Below are 16,814 nucleotides of genomic sequence, written 5' to 3'. Positions count from 1 at the left end.
TTACTTGACCCCAACGTACAACAGTTCCACAAACTGACCTGTAATTTCTTCCACTTGAGCTACCTCGAGAAGCTCTGCTCCTGTTCAGAGGTGACAGACACCCTTACGCCTTAGAAAAGCTGCTAATCTTGGCAGTTCCCTTGTTGATAACCATCTTCTTGTTGCAGATGTTCACGTGGAGCCCCACAAGAAGCAGCTCCACGTGACGCTGGCCTACCACTTCCAAACCAGCCACCTGCCCACGCTGGAGAAGCTGGCACAGAACATCGACGTCAAGCTGGGCTGCGACTGGGTCGCCGCGATTTTCTCCCGAGACATACGCTTCGTGAACCACGAGGTACGCTTCCTAGAGTTTGTTTCGGTCCAAAAAGAAAGAAAAAAAGAGGGTCTAGCAGAACTTCAGGCTGTTCCAGCTGCATTTGTGGCTCAAATGCAGGTTATGAGCTGGCTGAGCACAGATAAGCAGCAGACTACCCAGACATTAAAGAATTTCCATTAGTCCATGAGAACGCAGATCTCCCACATCCCACCGGTCAGCTGGACCAAGACCATCTCGCCTGTTTTGCTTTTACTTGCTTTCCCCCTCCCATCTCATTTCTTGCTTATTGTAGGAATGATTTCCTGCTGGATTAATTCCTTCTAACAATGACTCTCCTCTAAGCTCGCTGTAAATTGCCCTGGCCTCTCCAGAGCCAGGCCAGTGTATCTTAACCTGAACCCTAGCCATCAATCACAGCATTTGGTTTCATCAGCCAAGAAACCTTTACCTTCCTGGCCTAAATACTCATGGATTCCACAGCTGCAGTGCCTAAGTCTCTTACTACAGTTTTCTCAATATTGTTTTCCAACACAATATACAAAAAAGAAAAAATAGATTTTGTAAATTGGGACCTTGGGCACAGAGAAATTACATGTGAGACTTGTCCCACCTCCCTGTAAATACCCCCAAGCAGACACCTAAGCCTGAGCCAGTCACCCGAGGCTCCCTTCGCAGTCAGTGCAGACAAACAGGCACCTCCACAAGAGCATCTCTGTCCCATCTGAGATGTCTGTCTGGGGATGAGATGAATCAACTCCTGGAGGAGGGAACCTCCAGAAGCTGCCTGCTCAGGCTCTGGTGGCTACCTACACTCCTAAGGCTGGGGTGATTAATCCACCAACACACGCAGTCCAGAATTAGACAAAGAAAACCTGCAGCAAAGTGGGAAACGGTGATTTTAGCCCAGCACACGATACACTGTGGAGTAAAAAACTGCCAGAGCTTCTGGAGAGCTGAAGTCTCTCGTGCACAGCTCTCTGACCCAGCCCAAGCCATTTATCCACATGTGACAGCCTCCTTTCCTGTCCAAGTGTCATCTTGGAAGCTGCAAGCAGTCAGCACCGCCACCGATCCCGCAGGGAGCTGCTGCTGAGAACCAGCTCCCAGCTTTGCACATCAAACTCCAGGCTGCCGTGTGTGAGTTTGGGCCCTGTGGGATCAGGTGATGGTGACGAGTTTCCATCCTCCTTTCAAGATACCACAGATATCTGGAAGGACTGGTGAGCAAACACTGACACCAGCAGCAGATCAGATCAGGGTTTGTCTTGGCATGACACCGTTGCAGAAGTTAGACTGGCCCAGGGACAGCAACACGTTTGTTCTCCTTTTAACTGAGAGCCGGCTGCAGCCACTGCCATTAATTTAATATTTAATATGTGGGGATTAAATTTAACATTTAATACATGTGGATTCCTCACGCCCTAGTGAGGAGAGGATTACAGAGTTACGTTCACTGAGCTTTGCCCCACTTTTTAACTTTCTCACGTTATGAAATACAAAGAAAAGCAGGCAGCCACAACTCGGTACTTCTCACACCTGTACCCACAGCTCTGGAGCCTCATGTCACACATTCAGAGCTGCTGTCCCCCTGACTGGCTCTGCCTCGATTTCAAAAGCAGCAGCAATGACAGCTGCTCTTTTAGCACAAGCAGGTACAGCGACAGTGGCCGCTGACCACGAGAACCGTGTGAATTCCAGTTCACAGTGAGTTCAGTTCTGTTTTTAACAGACCACTTTAAGCACACGGTCATGTTTCTGCTCCCTCTAAAAAGCCATCCCCTCCTTTCCCTTCTGGTTATCAAAGACGTGGCTGGAATCAGAGGGAGGGAGGAGTCAATACCAAGAAAAGCTTTCCAACACCAAAGAGTAGTAGAAATTTCCTCCAAGTGAAGCTTTCCTGGACAAAGCACAAAGTGATGCATTTTAAGGAGAGCTGTTTACACCTTGGACACTTTAAAGGTTTGGTACAGGAGCTCTCCTGCCCCGCTCTGCTGAAGATTCCCTGCCATTAACAACCCTTTCATTCATTTGTGCTTCTGTTTCTCCCCCAGACTCTGCAAGTGATCTATCCTTACACACCCCAGAACGATGATGAACTCGAGCTGGTCCCAGGGGACTTCATTTTCATGTCACCAGTGGAACAAACCAGTACAAGTGAGGGCTGGATTTATGGCATTTCCCTTGCAACTGGCTGCTCTGGGCTGCTGCCCGAAAATTACATCACGAAGGCGGATGAATGTGGGACCTGGGTGTTTCATGGGTAGGTAAAGCTGCTCAGTTCACTTTCTGTCATTGTAAAAAGGGGGCTCAGCAGCCAGGATCTCACCTGGGCAAGTGAAAAGTCTCCCAGGGCGGCTGACAAGGTTGCTTGGGGAAACACTGAGCACACAAAGCCCCATCTCGTGAGCAAAGGGAGAGCAGATGCCAGCCCAGTGCATGGGACAGGAGGGTGATGTGGTTTATTTAGCTAAGACATTGCAGCAACTCTTACTCACAGGATCGCTGCAGAGCTGGAGCAGATGGGCACCGCAGAGCCACCACTGTGTGGGCACCTCCGTGGTGGCAGCAGGATCAGGAAGGTTTAAATCCCTGCATTAATTTGGGAGGCGAGGTGTGTTGTGTATAATTCCAGGAGAAAAGGACTGGGGGTCAGCAAGGTTTCTTAAGATACTTAGCAAGGCTTCCAGAAGTGGTTAGTCACCTGCCTGACACTGGCTTCAGCGAGAAGCTCGTTCTGAACAAGGTTCTGCCTTGTTGCCTCTTGCTTTTGGTGGGAATTAGTCAAAGAGCAGTAAAAACCTAGTGCTTGAGCTGTGTTATGGGCACTCCTGCAAGCCCCACAGGGTTGTCTACATCCCAAAGCACCTAAAGCCATCTGGAGAACAGGGAGTAGTTTCTATGCAGGAGCACGAGATGACAAGGGGAGCGGAGAGGCACGTTCCTGCCTGCTGGCCCCTGGCAAACAGCACACTGATCCAGTGCACTGATCCAGCAACTCTTCAAATCAAGCAAAATGCAGGAAACAAAAGAGCAAAACTGATGTGCAGCCTTTGTCTGTGTCTCATCAGGCTTAGCACGCGTCGTGGTGAAGGGCAGATGGCAAGCAGACACGGGGCAATTGCAGCTTGCAGGCTGGCCTCCAGATGTGGCTGCCACAACCACTGCCCTTCTACAAACCAGTCCTGCTTTAACCCCAAATCCTACCCAACCCAGAAAACTGCCAGGCAGGGACAAGCATAGCAAGAGGTCGCTCCTTTGCCCCTCTTGCCACAACCAGTCAATCAGCAAGTTTGTTTGAAGGCAGGACTTAATCCAGACCCTCCCATCTGCAATCCAGCAAAATTGTCCTTTCTTCCCCTAAAGTTTGCCAGCCAAAATAGCCTCAGGTCCACAAATAGCGAGGCGCCCTGCTCTAGTGGATTTTGCTTTTCTTCTAACAGTACCTGGAAAGGTTTTGAGGCCTAGAGACTTAGCATGGGAAAGAACTATTATTGCAGCAGCGACCAGAAGGAAAGCCAAACATTTTGTACCTCCAGGACCGCTTTGTCTCCAGGCAAGCAAAGAAAGGAAATGCCCCTTCCCTGATCACCACTAAGGACTATAAATCAGGAACAGGAGCATGCAATACGGCGCATTTATCAAAAACGTTATTACATACCCGGAAACAGCCTCGTTTTACACAACAGCTTCCCGCGGGGAATATTAGGTTACAGAATGTCATTTGGTCAAAACAATAGAGCGAGCCAAGGACAACCTAAGCCCCACTGACGCCCAGGCCAAGGCATTCACAGCAGGATCCTCTTGGTAGGAGAAGAACGGGGCACGGGCACCTTCATTTCATAGACGTGAAAGAGATCATGGCAGTACTCACCGGGGCTGCAGGGGAGCTGCTGTGGTGGGGGAGATGGGATCCAGTTGGCAGCCTTGGCACCGAGGATGCTGCGGCTGGTGTGTGCTGCTCCTGTGTACACAGCCACGTCCAGCTTCATCCCTGCAGAGGGAGAAAGAAAGAAAGAAGAGCCATTGAGCTTTCCCTCCTAGGCACAAGAGACTGCATTCTTCAAGTGAAAATCACGCATTATTGAGCTCATCACAGAAACACAGCTCACTCCGGGCTGCAGCACGCTGCTTGTACCACGCAGGAGAAATGACAGGCAAAGTGCTATTCTGGGATGTTTGATCAAATCTTGCATACAGCAAAGTAAGGTTGCCAGCACCTTACTGGCTTTTGAACATTTCTCCTGAGAAAGGTTTCCCTGTTTCACTACTGAAGGGATGCAGAAGCTGAATCCTGGCCTCTGCAGGACGTGGTTTTATGGCTAATGTCCAAGTGGTGCCTCAGGAGCTCTGCCCAGCACAGACCTTGCACTTCACAGAACAAAACGCCATCCCTGCCCTGCAGCAAGGTCTGGACCTCGGCTGCAGACCAACAGGCTGCCATCACCAGGAGACAAGCCTGGCGAGCCTTTTAATAGGGCAGAAGGGGCTCTGCTCATGAAACCAAGTTGTGTCTTGAAAGACTCCATGGCTGAATTCTTTCCCTGGCTTCTAAAATCGGAGTGAAATCACTTCTGTTCTGCAGACCCCAAGGGTTTTCCACACACCTAAAGTGCACTTCTCTGCTGGCTGTGGCACTTCCTGGTGTGCTTTCTGCTCGTGCCAGAGATTGGAGCTGCTAGGGACAATGAGGGGAAACATTTGGTCTCTGATCAGTGCTATTGCTTGGAAAAGAATGGAAGACAAATTGCTTTAGTGTCCCACACAATGCAACCCAGATCCTAAGTCCGGGTAACCCCTGCCTGCCATCCCTGCAGGAAGGGCGATGTTAAGGCACCGAGCAGTGCTTTCAGGTCCAGCTTTAGCTATGAGGTTATGCAAAAAGAACAGCTGATTTCCTGTTCCCTTCTTTTTTTTTTTTCCATGCTAAGAAAGCTTCAGAAAGCAAAAAGCATGAACCAAAGGTGCTCATTTGGAAAGCTGGACTTGTTTGCTCTAAATCTTAGGACCTGAGAGTCAGTGACACTTGGTGGCTGCTCTGCTGCTAGTTCTGAGTCCTGCAAGTGAAAAATAGCCTTCTGAAGCCAGCACTAGACTCTCCTTTGGGATGAAGCTGGCTAGATTTGTACCAATGACACTAGATCTGTTCCTACTGAGCCTAGGAGGGGACCTGGCCATAGGTATGTTAGAAACAAAATGTTTTTTCCCTTGTATGATATCAAGCTGGAAAAATTCTCCTGGTAGCAGCCAAAGCTACTGGTGGGTTGAAGCAACTGGGAATGAGTCTGAACTACGGATCCAGTCTGTATATTTATATATATATATATTTATAAATCAAACCTCCCCAGCAAACCGTTGAATATTTTCTAAGCTGCTTTCCATGCCCGTGAATTAGTGGGCTACCAAGTCAAAAGCAGAAATTCTCCACCCTCGGCACATGGAGCCCAGAGGAAGTGGGAAGCCCAGCGAAGGCACACACATCGACCGGCCCCACAGAAGCCACGAAAACCAAGCACAAAACACCACGGGTCTCTTGCACATTTAAAGGCATGTGGCTGAAGGAACCCTGCTATCTTTGTATCTGCGGACCCAGCACTACCCAAAAGCTAAAACTTGCCACGATTCCCTGTGCTGTTTTTCCATTACCAGCAAAGCCAGAAATAGTCACCTCCTCCACCCCCAAATGGCTAGAAGCACTACAGATATTACACAGCAGGCTATTTCAGCTCCCCGAGAGAGGCCAGAGCTATTCCTTGCCCCTTTAATAAGCCTGAGAAATCAAGCTTGGTGCAAGGAACAGGGGGGAGGAAAAAGAGCCCGAATTTTTCAAGCTGTATTTGTGCCTCGGGAGGTTTTTTCCCACTCTGTCTCCTTCCCGTTGGCTTTCCCTGGGGACCCCTCTCTCCCAGGCAGCACCAAGTGGCAAGGCAGAGGGGTCTTGTGTGCACAGCTGAGGGCTGGCAGTGTTGTGCCATGATAGAGCCTCTCTCCATCCTCTGCTCCAGCACCTCCACTCTTCAAAGGGCCTTTTCTCCAGGACACGGCATGTTGCTGAGAGCCGGGAAGAGGCCAGGCACCTCCCTTGCCCCGTGCAGAAGACAGAAGATGTTGTTGTCTGTTTGCCAAGCGGAGGAACCACGAGCCTTTGGGAAAAGCTCCCGAGCAGTGACCTAGCCTGAGAAGATGACTAAGCTGAAACGGCTTCAGTGGTTCCTCTTCTCCAGCAGCATCAAGGAGATAGCACTGGAGTCAGGCTGGTGGCTCTCCTCCAGGCACAGCAAGACGGTGTGCCTTTGCCTCATCACCATTTGCAGTGAATGCTAGCATCTATAAATAAATAGCACAGCATCCACGTCCTTTTGGTAAGGGCTTAGAGAGAAATTAAGTCTCAGAAATTGTGCAGCAGCTCCTCAGGGTAAAGAGAAGACAGGTAGCCAAACAGATCCGTAATAATCTCTCAGCCAGCGTCCTTGGAAGACAGTCACGTGGAGAAAGGAGAAAAGGGCTGAGACAGGAGGGGGCTGGAAGCAGCGATGCGGAAATGAAGACAAAGAGCTCAGGCTCAGGATCCACTTTGTGCAGTAACAACATCGGGAAGAAACTCAGATCCTTCTCACGCAGAGATATTCGAGTGGCTGGGTCGGGGAGGATGCATCTCCGCGCAGCTGGTCGCACCCGTGCCCCAGGCTGACCACTTCACACAGGGATAAAGGTCTGGTTGTGCTCCCTGTGCAGGGCTGAGCTGCCCTGGGCTTGGCACATGCTCATGCACTCGCACAGCTTCTGGATCAGGGGTGGCCTCATCCTGCCAGCTGGAAGCGTGGTCCGAGCGCAGCTCTGCCCGCAATCTTTCAGATGGACAGGCTCCAAGGAGGAGGGTTAGATGGGATTTCTCACCCCAGCACCTGGTAGTATTTCCCTCAGCTTATCCACAAAGATCTCCTGCCTGTATTTAACTCCTCTTCCAGACCTACCACCCCCGTTACACCTCGGAGCTGCACCCTGCATAACCCGCAGGGGTTTGCTGCCCTGACCCCGTTGTTCTGCCTGCAGCTGGGCAGTGAGCTCCTGGAGAGGAACCCTTCCTTGCAGCAAGCTCAGCTCTTGCTGGGAACACTGTGAATAAAACAACCACATTTACAAGAACCTCAACCCTAGAGGATTGGGTCTGAAAGAGTACAGGGGGCTGGAGGGGTTGTCTGCTGCCATGGGGCTGTGCCTAGAGGCTGCGGCAGGGCTGCTGCTCCTCGCTGTTGGATGGGGCTGGCACCCACCTCCTGCTCCCCCATGCAGCATCGCCACCTGGCCGAACAGCCGGTACCTCAGTCTCATCCTTGCACTCAAATTCCACCAGATAAGGGACCGACAAAAAAGCAGACGACCTATTTTTGTTCCTTCGGTAGAGGCAAGGGTGTTATTTTAACAGCTAGGAAAAACCCCTCGGAGATTTTATCCCAACTAGGTGCTAGTCAGGAAGCAACTTCTGACATTTTTAAGGCACTGCAAAGTGCAAGCAAAGGCAACTATTTCTGTCAAAGCCAATGACCATATACATTAACTGACAAGGTTTTTTTTAATGACTAAGCAAATGTAGCCCATACGATGCATGCAAATCAGCAGAGGGTCACTGCAGCTTCTGTAATTGCCTGTCAGTTTACTCCCCAGGGACTTGGGCAAAGTCCTTGAATGTCTGGGCATGAGAGCTTTGCTCAGAGAGCATCACTAGATAAGCATCTTGAAGGAGAATGGGATCTATTATCTCACTCTGGCTGCATTTAACAGGAAGCACTGGGGAGAACAAATTCCCACTGTAGATGGGAAATGGAATAGACAGCACTGAAAAATGCAGAAACCACCACCCAGACTGAACATGCCACATCCCTACAAGACAACCCAAGCTATTTTGTGTGCTTGAACCCTGAAAAGTGCCCAGCACGACAGGCAGGGCTGTGACAGTATCTCCTAGACAGTGAAGCACGGGCATTTTCCTTCCTGCTCCCAGCCAAAACAAGAGGTGCCGTTCAGCTGGTAGCCAGGGATTCTGCACACCCATTCTTTCCACCCCACAGCCCATATCTTGTGAGTACCAAGAGGGATGTTCCAGTTTTATTTACCCTTGGAAATGGCCCCCAAAAAGCAATCTTGCTTGCAGACTACAGGAATGTCCTTGCTGCAGCCTGAGGGCCTGAAGCAGTCCCAACGCCAACATCTTTCTGGTTTTGGCAGGTCCTACTCAATTCTGAATACTACATCCTCCCCGTCCCTTCAAGCTTTCAGCGACGGAGCTCTGGAGAGAAGGCCGCAGGAAGACCAGGGGCCTGGGGACACGGGGCCACTCACCATCATCTGCCAGAACGTGCAGGTAGGAACCCACACGCACACACAAATCACACACGCTTTTCGTGGCAAGCCTCCAGCAACTGTTTTTTTTCCCCAAAAAAACTTATCCTCTTGTCTCCTTTCGCTGCCTGCCTTGGAGGTCTAAGCTTACGGTTCTCTATGAGCTTTTGAATGGTGCAAAAAACCACGAGCACAGAAGACATCGCTGTCCCTAAACCTGCTCTTCACAGGGAGAGGCAGGGCCCCATCCTCTGCTTGTTTTAGCAGTTCTCTAACAGCCTAAATACCGACTTCAGAAGAGTTTCCTGTACCTGCATCTGCACTAGGCTTAGAGCAAGGGCTGTCTGGCCCTGAGTGCTGTTAGTGAACCAAACCTCAGAAAAATACTTGCACTTTTACGCAGGTCAAACATCCTGTCATTTCTCTTCCAGCCGCTGAGAATAAGCAGTCAGCCAGGGCCTCAGAAGCGCTGCCTTTTCGTCTGCAGACACGGGGAAAGAATGGATGTCGTTTTTGGGAAGTACTGGTTGTCACAGTGCTTTGATGCCAAAGGTGAGTCAGCTCCTGTGGGTCTCTCAGGCTGCAGGTTTAGGGAAAGGAAAGGGAACGGCAAGTGCCCAGGGCAAAGCCTGGATGGGAGCCGTGGTTTCCTGACCTCAGGTGGTGCTTCGAGTGTTAGAGCACTGGTAGGGCTGTGCCAGGAGCAGAAACAAAAGCCAGGGAGTACGCACTGTGTTTGCTGATATTTAGGCTTCTTTCTTGCAACACTTTCCTATTAAAGGAGTCCCACCAAAGGGCACTTTCATGTGGAAATGAAGTCGTGATGCTGATGGTCAGTGTCCAACACTAACCCCAGTGCAACCAGGGAAAGCTTCCTTTGTACAACTGGTTCTCAGTCCTAAATGAGGACAGCACCACTGCGTGTACAGCTCAGAAAGCCTTTCAGGGCATAAGTTGAAGATAGCAAGCTGATAATAAGACTGCAAGCAAGTCCTGAAGGCTGAATCTGGCACAAGCCTCAACACACATACACATGCTTGAATTCTGGACTACAACTACAGACCATAATTTCAGGCTCCATTGGTTTTAGATCTGACTGGAAATCTATCAACAAAGACTTTTTCTAGTTGAGAAACACCAATTTCTTGTAGCCAAAATTCTTGGAAAAAGGGATGATTTTACAACTGCCTTCTTTCCAGATTACATCTGAAGAGCTCTGATGTTTGTGCCTCCCGTAAGAGCATAAAATTAGGGGTTTCATTTGGTGTGGGATGGAAATTATTTTGCTTCTGGTGATTAAAGACCTGTCCTAAAGCTAACTTGAAAGGATAAGTAACATTCTCTGCTGATTTTGACCCGATACATCTGCTTAACTTAATTTTGCCAGCTTCTTGATAGCTCTGCATGGGAAAAAGTGCTCGACAGCCCGTGGCTGTAAATATGCAGATGTTGTGGTGACAGAGGGTGGAAAGAGGCGTGATGCTCTCTGCCTCTCTTTTATCTAATAATTCCAGCAACTGCTTCTGACCTCTCCCTCGCAGGAAGGTACATGCGTAGTAACCTGAATATGCCTCACAGCTTACCTCAAAGAAGCGGCGGTTTCAGGGATTATGAAAAAGACGCGCCCATCACCGTGCTGGGCTGCATGCAGGCAAGGCTTGTTGGTAAGTTGTCCCCAGCCAACGGGAGTTTGCTCAGGAAGCTTTGCCCTCTTCCTCCCACACACCCCGCCAAAGAAAGAGAAAGTGCAAGGCGGAAAAAATGAATCAGGAGCCCGAAACTAACGGGATTTAGGTGTTGCAAGAACACCTGCAAAGTCCCTTCAACTCCCCTGGCAAGTCCCCTCTTTCAAAGAAAACCTTGTCTGATTCAGCTGCTGCAGCTGAAGAAAAGACAAAGCAGGAGATCTGGGCCATGCTATCAAATCACGGCCACGAGCAGGACGATCACGGCGTTTGTTACTGCCCTGTACACGGGCTGCACTGGAAATGCTGCTACTGCCAATGCCACTGTTAAAAGCAGCTCTGAACGTGAGGGTCACCCCATGCAGAATATCTTTCCTTGATGATGACAATCTGAATTTTGATCTGTAGTTCGCTAAGCCAATATACTTTTAGCAGCCTCCCTGGCTTCAGGTAGATGTGGCAAAAACACAGTCCAAATTATTTCTGGTGTGTCCCCGATTCCCCATCCTTGTCCCCGGCTCCTGAGCCTGTTGGTTTGTGTATAGAGAGAAAATTATTCAGTAGTGAAGGAGCAGATATTGAGCACTGGGATTAAAGAAGCCCCTGAAAGGATGTGAGCTTCAGCAAGCAGCACTTAGTATCTTCCCAAATTCAAATCCTTTGCGCTGGTCACACTCAAACTAGGGCAGCTAAAATTCCCCTTGCTCTTTAAACAAAAATAAATCACCGCACAGCGCTGCAGGACGATCGCTCCCCGGGCCTTGTGGCTTCAGGGCTGGCAGTGTGCACAGAACAGAAGGCGAATCTGGGAGCCATCACAGCACACGTTGCTGCTATCATTACACGGGGCCGAGCACGCGGCCGCGTACGTGACCCAGGCGCCACCAGCCATCTGCAAGCACCCGCTCCCACTGCAGCACCGTGGACTTGACCTTGATGGCTGCTGGAAGCGTAATTCCTCCTCCGACCAAAGCAAATGAGCAGCATCCCCGTGCCAGGAGGCTGCTGCACGCGCTGCTCTTTCTAAATTGCCCCACTTCTCTCAAGAGATTTCGAGCTCCTTCTGACATGGTTAGAGCCATCGTTAAACACGTGGAGTCGAGGTTAATAACCCCTTCTCGCTCCCACCTTTGTGCCCTGCCTCTTCAAACAGAACAAAAACATAACTCACTGCAAGTCCGTGCAAGGCTCCCGTTCTCATTCGGCTCCCTTAGGCTTTGCAAGAATATTAATAACCCTACTAGTGGAGTTGATTCTTATCTCATTTGCAGTGATCTTCCACCTGTGTAATGAAATGGTAATTTATACCAGCAAAGAATCGAGCCAATTGAATTAAGTTGGGTCTGAATTAAGTCGAATCATTCTGATTTACGACTTAGAGATGAAACTAAATGAAATTCAAGCTCGCTACTATTTTTCTCAGTGCACTGTTTGCTTTTTGGCTAAATGTAAGGGGACAAACTGAGCAAAAGCTGCTGCGCTTTCTCTGCATACCGGTTAAGCAATAAAATACCATGGGTACACTCACTTCCTAAAACATGAGCAGTGCAGCTGGGAAGCTTCTTTAGCTCCTTGTAGGGTGGCAGATACCTGCACCCTGCTGTTACAGTGCCATTTGTCTGTTTTTATTCATGGGTGTTAAAACTTGCTTGCAGGTGAAGCCTTGCTAGAAACTAATACCATTGTAGACTACATCTACAGCTCCCCGTCCCTCCGGTGTGTGCAGACAGCACACAACATCTTGAAAGGTAAGGACCCATCAAGCAGGAAAGGCTGCATTCTTCTCACTTTCTGGGAAAAACCACTGCCAACCAGATAAAAGGCAACCTGGCACGGGGAACAGAGCAAATGGTAATTCGGGGGGAGGATTATTTCCATGGGAGTGTACTTCACCCGTCTGCAAGGAGCCCTTTTCTTGTTGCATGGTGTGCCAGGCGTGTAGGGAAGTGGTGTGCTTGAAGTGGTTTGATGGCCCCATCGCCAGCTGTGGGTCCAGGTTGGGATTTGTGTCCCCTGCAGAAACCAGGGGTGTGCAGGGGCCACGTCCAGCTCCGCGCTCCTGCGGCTTCTCGGTGCTGCGTGAGTAAGAGTAATGCACTGCACAAACTGGGAAGGGAAATGGTGGTGGGACGTCAGCTCTCCTGCCATTGAGGCAGTTGTAAAAAAGGCTCCAAAATGCAGTCACACCTAGGTTACTGCATGGAATTTGCCGCCCAGAGGTTTACACGCCTTTGTGCATCGTATGCCAAGTGCATAGATCAACCGCTTCCTCTTTCCACTGCTACTGTTAACCAACTACTGAGCAAGAAAAGATCATTTATAATCAAACTTAAGTATTAAAGCTGCCAGGTCTCACTGCCTTCCTCCCCAGATGCTGTCACTGTCTCTTCTCTCCCTCCTCCAGGTATGCAACAAGAGAACAACCTGAAAATTCGAATAGAGCCGGGCTTGTTTGAATGGACCAAGTGGGTCTCTGGGAACACACTACCTGCTTGGATACCCCCCATGGACTTAGCTGCAGCTACTCTAAGCGTTGATACAACCTACAGGTAGCAGAAAGGGGAGTGAGGGGGTGGTGGATGGCTTTGGGGATTTGTTTATCCCTTTTATCCATTGTGGATACGTGGATACATATCCATTGTGGGTCCATGGATATTTGGGATTTGGTTTTAAAGAGTAACATTCTGCTGAATTTGTAAATTTAAGCAGTGCCTGGAAGAGCTGCTGGAGCTCCCAGAATGAACTTAAAGCAGGCTGGAGGCTGCTGTGTTAAACACAACCTGAGGATACCTTATTATAAACCAAATTCCCCAGGGCACTGGCAAGGTGCAGCTTATTGCTGATGATGGGGGCCCTTGTTCCAGCCCTCCTTCCTTCCTGTGCACCTTTCGCATGCCCAGAAAATCCTCAAAGTTTGTTGGTTTGTTTTTTTTTAGCCCTTTTCCTAACACTTAGGGGTTTGATGAACCCGGGTAAGGCTGTGCTGCCTTGATCTGGAGTCTGGAGGAAACAGCAGAACTAGTTTTGCTGACTCAGTTCACTGACCATCGTGTTTATGGGCTGAAATCACATCATGGGTTCCGTAACGCCTGCCCTGCCCTTCCCCAGGGGAAAAAGCTTGTCTGTTTGTCTGTCCTGATTAGCCTGGTGAGGGATCTTAGCTGGAAATTTTGCAACATCCTGGGGAGCACGTTTACATCTGCCGGGAATGCAGGGTCTCCTGAATCATCAGAATTCAGAGATTTGATATCAAGGAGGTGAACACAAAAGATTCATCACTCCTCAGTAATTATTTCTACTTTCTGGTTAAAAAACATTTGAACGCTGAATGGGTAAAGACCACCAATCTCTCCTCGGGGAAATATATAGATTACTTGCTCAGCTCCAGCAGTGTGGAGGTGACCTGCCTGGTGCTCAGCAGCTCTGCTGCTCAGCCCTGTGGCTGCTGGATCAGTCCCGGTGCCTGGTGAGGTGCCACATCCCCAGCTCGCTCTGCCATGCTGCCCTCAGCCCAGCACACACATTTTACATTTTTTACCGTAAACCACACCGAAAAAGGCTAAATAAAACCCAGCAGAAATTGCCATGTGGTAAAGGACAGACAGGATGATCTATTCGGGCTTCCTACTCTCAAATTTATGATTCACTTATGCAAGCCAGGCTTGAAGAGCTCCCAAAAAAAAAAAAAAAAAAAAAGAAACTCCCCAAAGGTCGCACGCTTCCAGTCCTTCACCACCAAAATATCTGTGTCACTACGACTTCTCGCAGAGACCAGCCCTTTCTATTTTGGCACGAGCCTGATCGCAGGCTGAGCAGTCTCGGGTGAAAACAAAACCTTTACAGCACACACACACATGGGACTTCCACAGAAATGGGCTTGGTGACAAACATTTTGTGTGTCAGCTTTTGTGGTTTGTGATATCACCAGAACCGCTGGTGTTTCCCGTAGTCCCAGCACACCCGGCTGTTTAAGAACATTCAAGTGAAGTAAGCAGCTGAAACGTTAAAAAAAACCTGATTTTTTCATGCCTAATTATACCGTGAAGCCACTTGAGTTACATCCCTCTGGTCTGCAGCTGAAATTCCAGCACAGGGGTATCTCAGCAGAGGTCCTCGCGCTGTGTTTGGCCCCGAAAGGCTCTCACGTGGCTCAGGCTCAGCACAGCAGCTGGAGCAGGAGCGTGGCTGCTCCACAAAGGAATATTCTCAGCGTAAGGAAAGAGCCTGCTTGTGTGTGGTCAGCTGCTTAGGTGGGGGGTTAGGAGACATCCTCCTGGTGCTCTCTCCTCCTGTTACACAAGTGATTCCTGTGCACATCTCAGGTCACTGAACGGAGGGGAAAGATGCGTCTTTTCCCTGCACCATGGCATGAAAATACAGCTTTCTGCTTCCTATCCTGTGCTGCTCTGCACACATCAACCTGCTCCAGCTGGAACAACTGGCTGGAGCCCCATCGGGCAATTCACTTAAACGCCCTGACCCAGGAGGAGGCCGGCTAATTCCAGGCATTTCCCAGCAATGCAGCTTTACAGACAGCCAAAGCAGCAGCTTGCCCCTGCCCTTCAGCATCAAAGCACACGAATACCAAGGAGAGGCAGCATCTGCCTGCTCCAGGCACTGCAGCTCTCCTGAAGCAGCCACGGGTGTTACTGCCCACCCTCCGACCAGGCTGCGAGCCCTGGCAGCACAATACATTTTGTCCTCCTGCCCTTCACTCCCTTTATTTGGGTGGATGAACCCTGAAATCTATTGATCTAGTGTGTAAATGCAAAGTGCTATTGCCATTGCTGCATGGCATTGCCAAAGTAACACGTTTGGAATCAGCACATTACAGGCTGCCTCCTCTGACTTGTCCACAGGAGAGGAAACATTTTCTTAATTTCCCCGCTAATCAAAAATCTTTTACTGGAAAATAGGGAAACATCTCGGTCTGGAGGTTTAAAAATCCTCATAGTGGTCCTGACACTGAGCTCTGGGGACCTGGGAAATTAGAAGAGTTAAATACATGAGTACGCTCAGAGGAATCATCACTCACACTTACAACTTTAGCTCTTCTCCTAATTTACCATTCTTGTTTTTCTGCTCGCAGACCTCATATTCCCGTCAGCAAGTTGGTGGTTTCTGAATCTTATGATACGTACATAAGTAGAAGCTACCAAGTAACAAAAGAAATCATCAGTGAATGTAAAGGCAAAGGTAAGTGCTCCAGAGGGGATGAGAATGAGACAGGCTCCCCGGGATGTGAACGCTGATATTCCTCACCAGTCCTTCCCTCTTCAGGGAGGTGAAACCCCGTAACCAAATCTCCCATCCCCTCTCCCAGAGGGGTTGGAAACGCCAGGTGAAACTGTGTGTGGCAGAGCTGAGTTTAGATAAGCTCAGCCTACAGGAAAGCTCCTTCAGCTTCAGTAGCAGAAGTATTTTACAGACACGAAGACAATGCAAACAGTCTTCTTCCAGGGAATAAATAAGCTATTGGCACCCTGCTGTCTGTTACCAGCATCACATGGGGCATCTGCCACCCCCTATCTGTGCTATTCTTCTGTAATATATAACCCATGAAGACTGCAGAACGTTTCTCCAAATGCAACAGTGGAATAAAAAAAAAATCTCTAGCTCCTATTTTGCATTCACAGCATGGGAACAGGATGTTCCAAAATTCTGGGGATCTCATTAATTTCATCTCGCTGATCCGTTTCCAAATTCTAAACCTTTCATTTTAATAGTTTGCACACAAGCCTTGATAGCACTGTGCAACATTGGGCATAAAGGATCTTGGAAATGGAAATCTAAAGCAAATGGGGTGAAAAAGCAGCAACTGAGATTAAAGTGCTTGTCTTAATCAGAATTAATTTTTAAATAGAAGAAAAGTGTTTTTTCACAGGACAGGTGGAGTCTCGCTGCAATTCCTGTTTTCCTCAGAAAGCCATTTTAAAAATCAGTAGCACAGAGCTTATCCTGAAAATTGAGAAATGCTCTAAACAAGTCATTAAACCATGCCTTATCCCACATTCACATAATTTAATGAGATTTTAAATAACAAACTGAACCCGTTTGGAAATTTTTTAATGGTCAGCTGCATCTCGGGCACCCGTCCCTAAAGCTGGCTTCCTCTCCCAGCTCAGCCTGCGTTTCTCGCTGTATTTCAGGGAATAACATCCTGATAGTGGCACACGCGTCCTCCCTGGAGGCCTGTACCTGCCAGCTCCAAGGGCTCTCGCCGCAGAACTCCAAGGACTTTGTACAGATGGTCCGAAAGGTAATTACCAGCGAGGGGTAAAAGCTCACTGGCTTTAAAAAGAGAGAAAGCAGCCTGCAATCTGCTTAACCAGGCAGAGGACACTTTGTTCCTCTCGACTGATCACTCAGCCTGTTACTGGGTTTCACTCACTTCAGAAGTCACGAGAGGAAAGCAGATCAGTTAAAGGGGCTTAACTTGACGTGTCGCTTCTGTAACAGATAGCAGGGGATCC

The 16,814-nt window shown here is 49.1% G+C and overlaps 2 protein-coding genes across 6 annotated transcripts in view; one reads left to right on the top strand and one right to left on the bottom strand.

Moving 5' to 3' along the window:
* Nucleotides 1–16,814, bottom strand: part of BSX (brain specific homeobox) — a 105,914-nt gene that overhangs the window by 40,292 nt on the left and 48,808 nt on the right. For all 4 annotated transcript variants that reach the window (XR_011089592.1, XR_011089591.1, XM_068659070.1 and 1 more), the window contains one exon: nt 4,191–4,310. The gene's annotated coding sequence lies outside the window, so the exon portion shown is untranslated. The remainder of the gene's footprint in view (nt 1–4,190; nt 4,311–16,814) is intronic.
* UBASH3B (ubiquitin associated and SH3 domain containing B) overlaps nt 1–16,814 on the top strand; it is a 66,422-nt gene that overhangs the window by 43,987 nt on the left and 5,621 nt on the right. For both annotated transcript variants that reach the window (XM_068659066.1, XM_068659065.1), the window contains exons 5-13: nt 168–337; nt 2,371–2,579; nt 8,543–8,678; nt 9,088–9,208; nt 10,198–10,320; nt 11,997–12,089; nt 12,746–12,890; nt 15,431–15,537; nt 16,491–16,600. In XM_068659066.1, coding sequence (XP_068515167.1) covers nt 168–337; nt 2,371–2,579; nt 8,543–8,678; nt 9,088–9,208; nt 10,198–10,320; nt 11,997–12,089; nt 12,746–12,890; nt 15,431–15,537; nt 16,491–16,600 — 1,214 coding nt within the window. The remainder of the gene's footprint in view (nt 1–167; nt 338–2,370; nt 2,580–8,542; nt 8,679–9,087; nt 9,209–10,197; nt 10,321–11,996; nt 12,090–12,745; nt 12,891–15,430; nt 15,538–16,490; nt 16,601–16,814) is intronic.

Source organism: Anas acuta, chromosome 23 (assembly GCF_963932015.1).
Source record: "Anas acuta chromosome 23, bAnaAcu1.1, whole genome shotgun sequence".
Taxonomy (NCBI): domain Eukaryota; kingdom Metazoa; phylum Chordata; class Aves; order Anseriformes; family Anatidae; genus Anas; species Anas acuta.
Note: the sequence above shows the minus strand (reverse complement) of the source record. Positions and strands in the feature narration are given on the sequence as shown.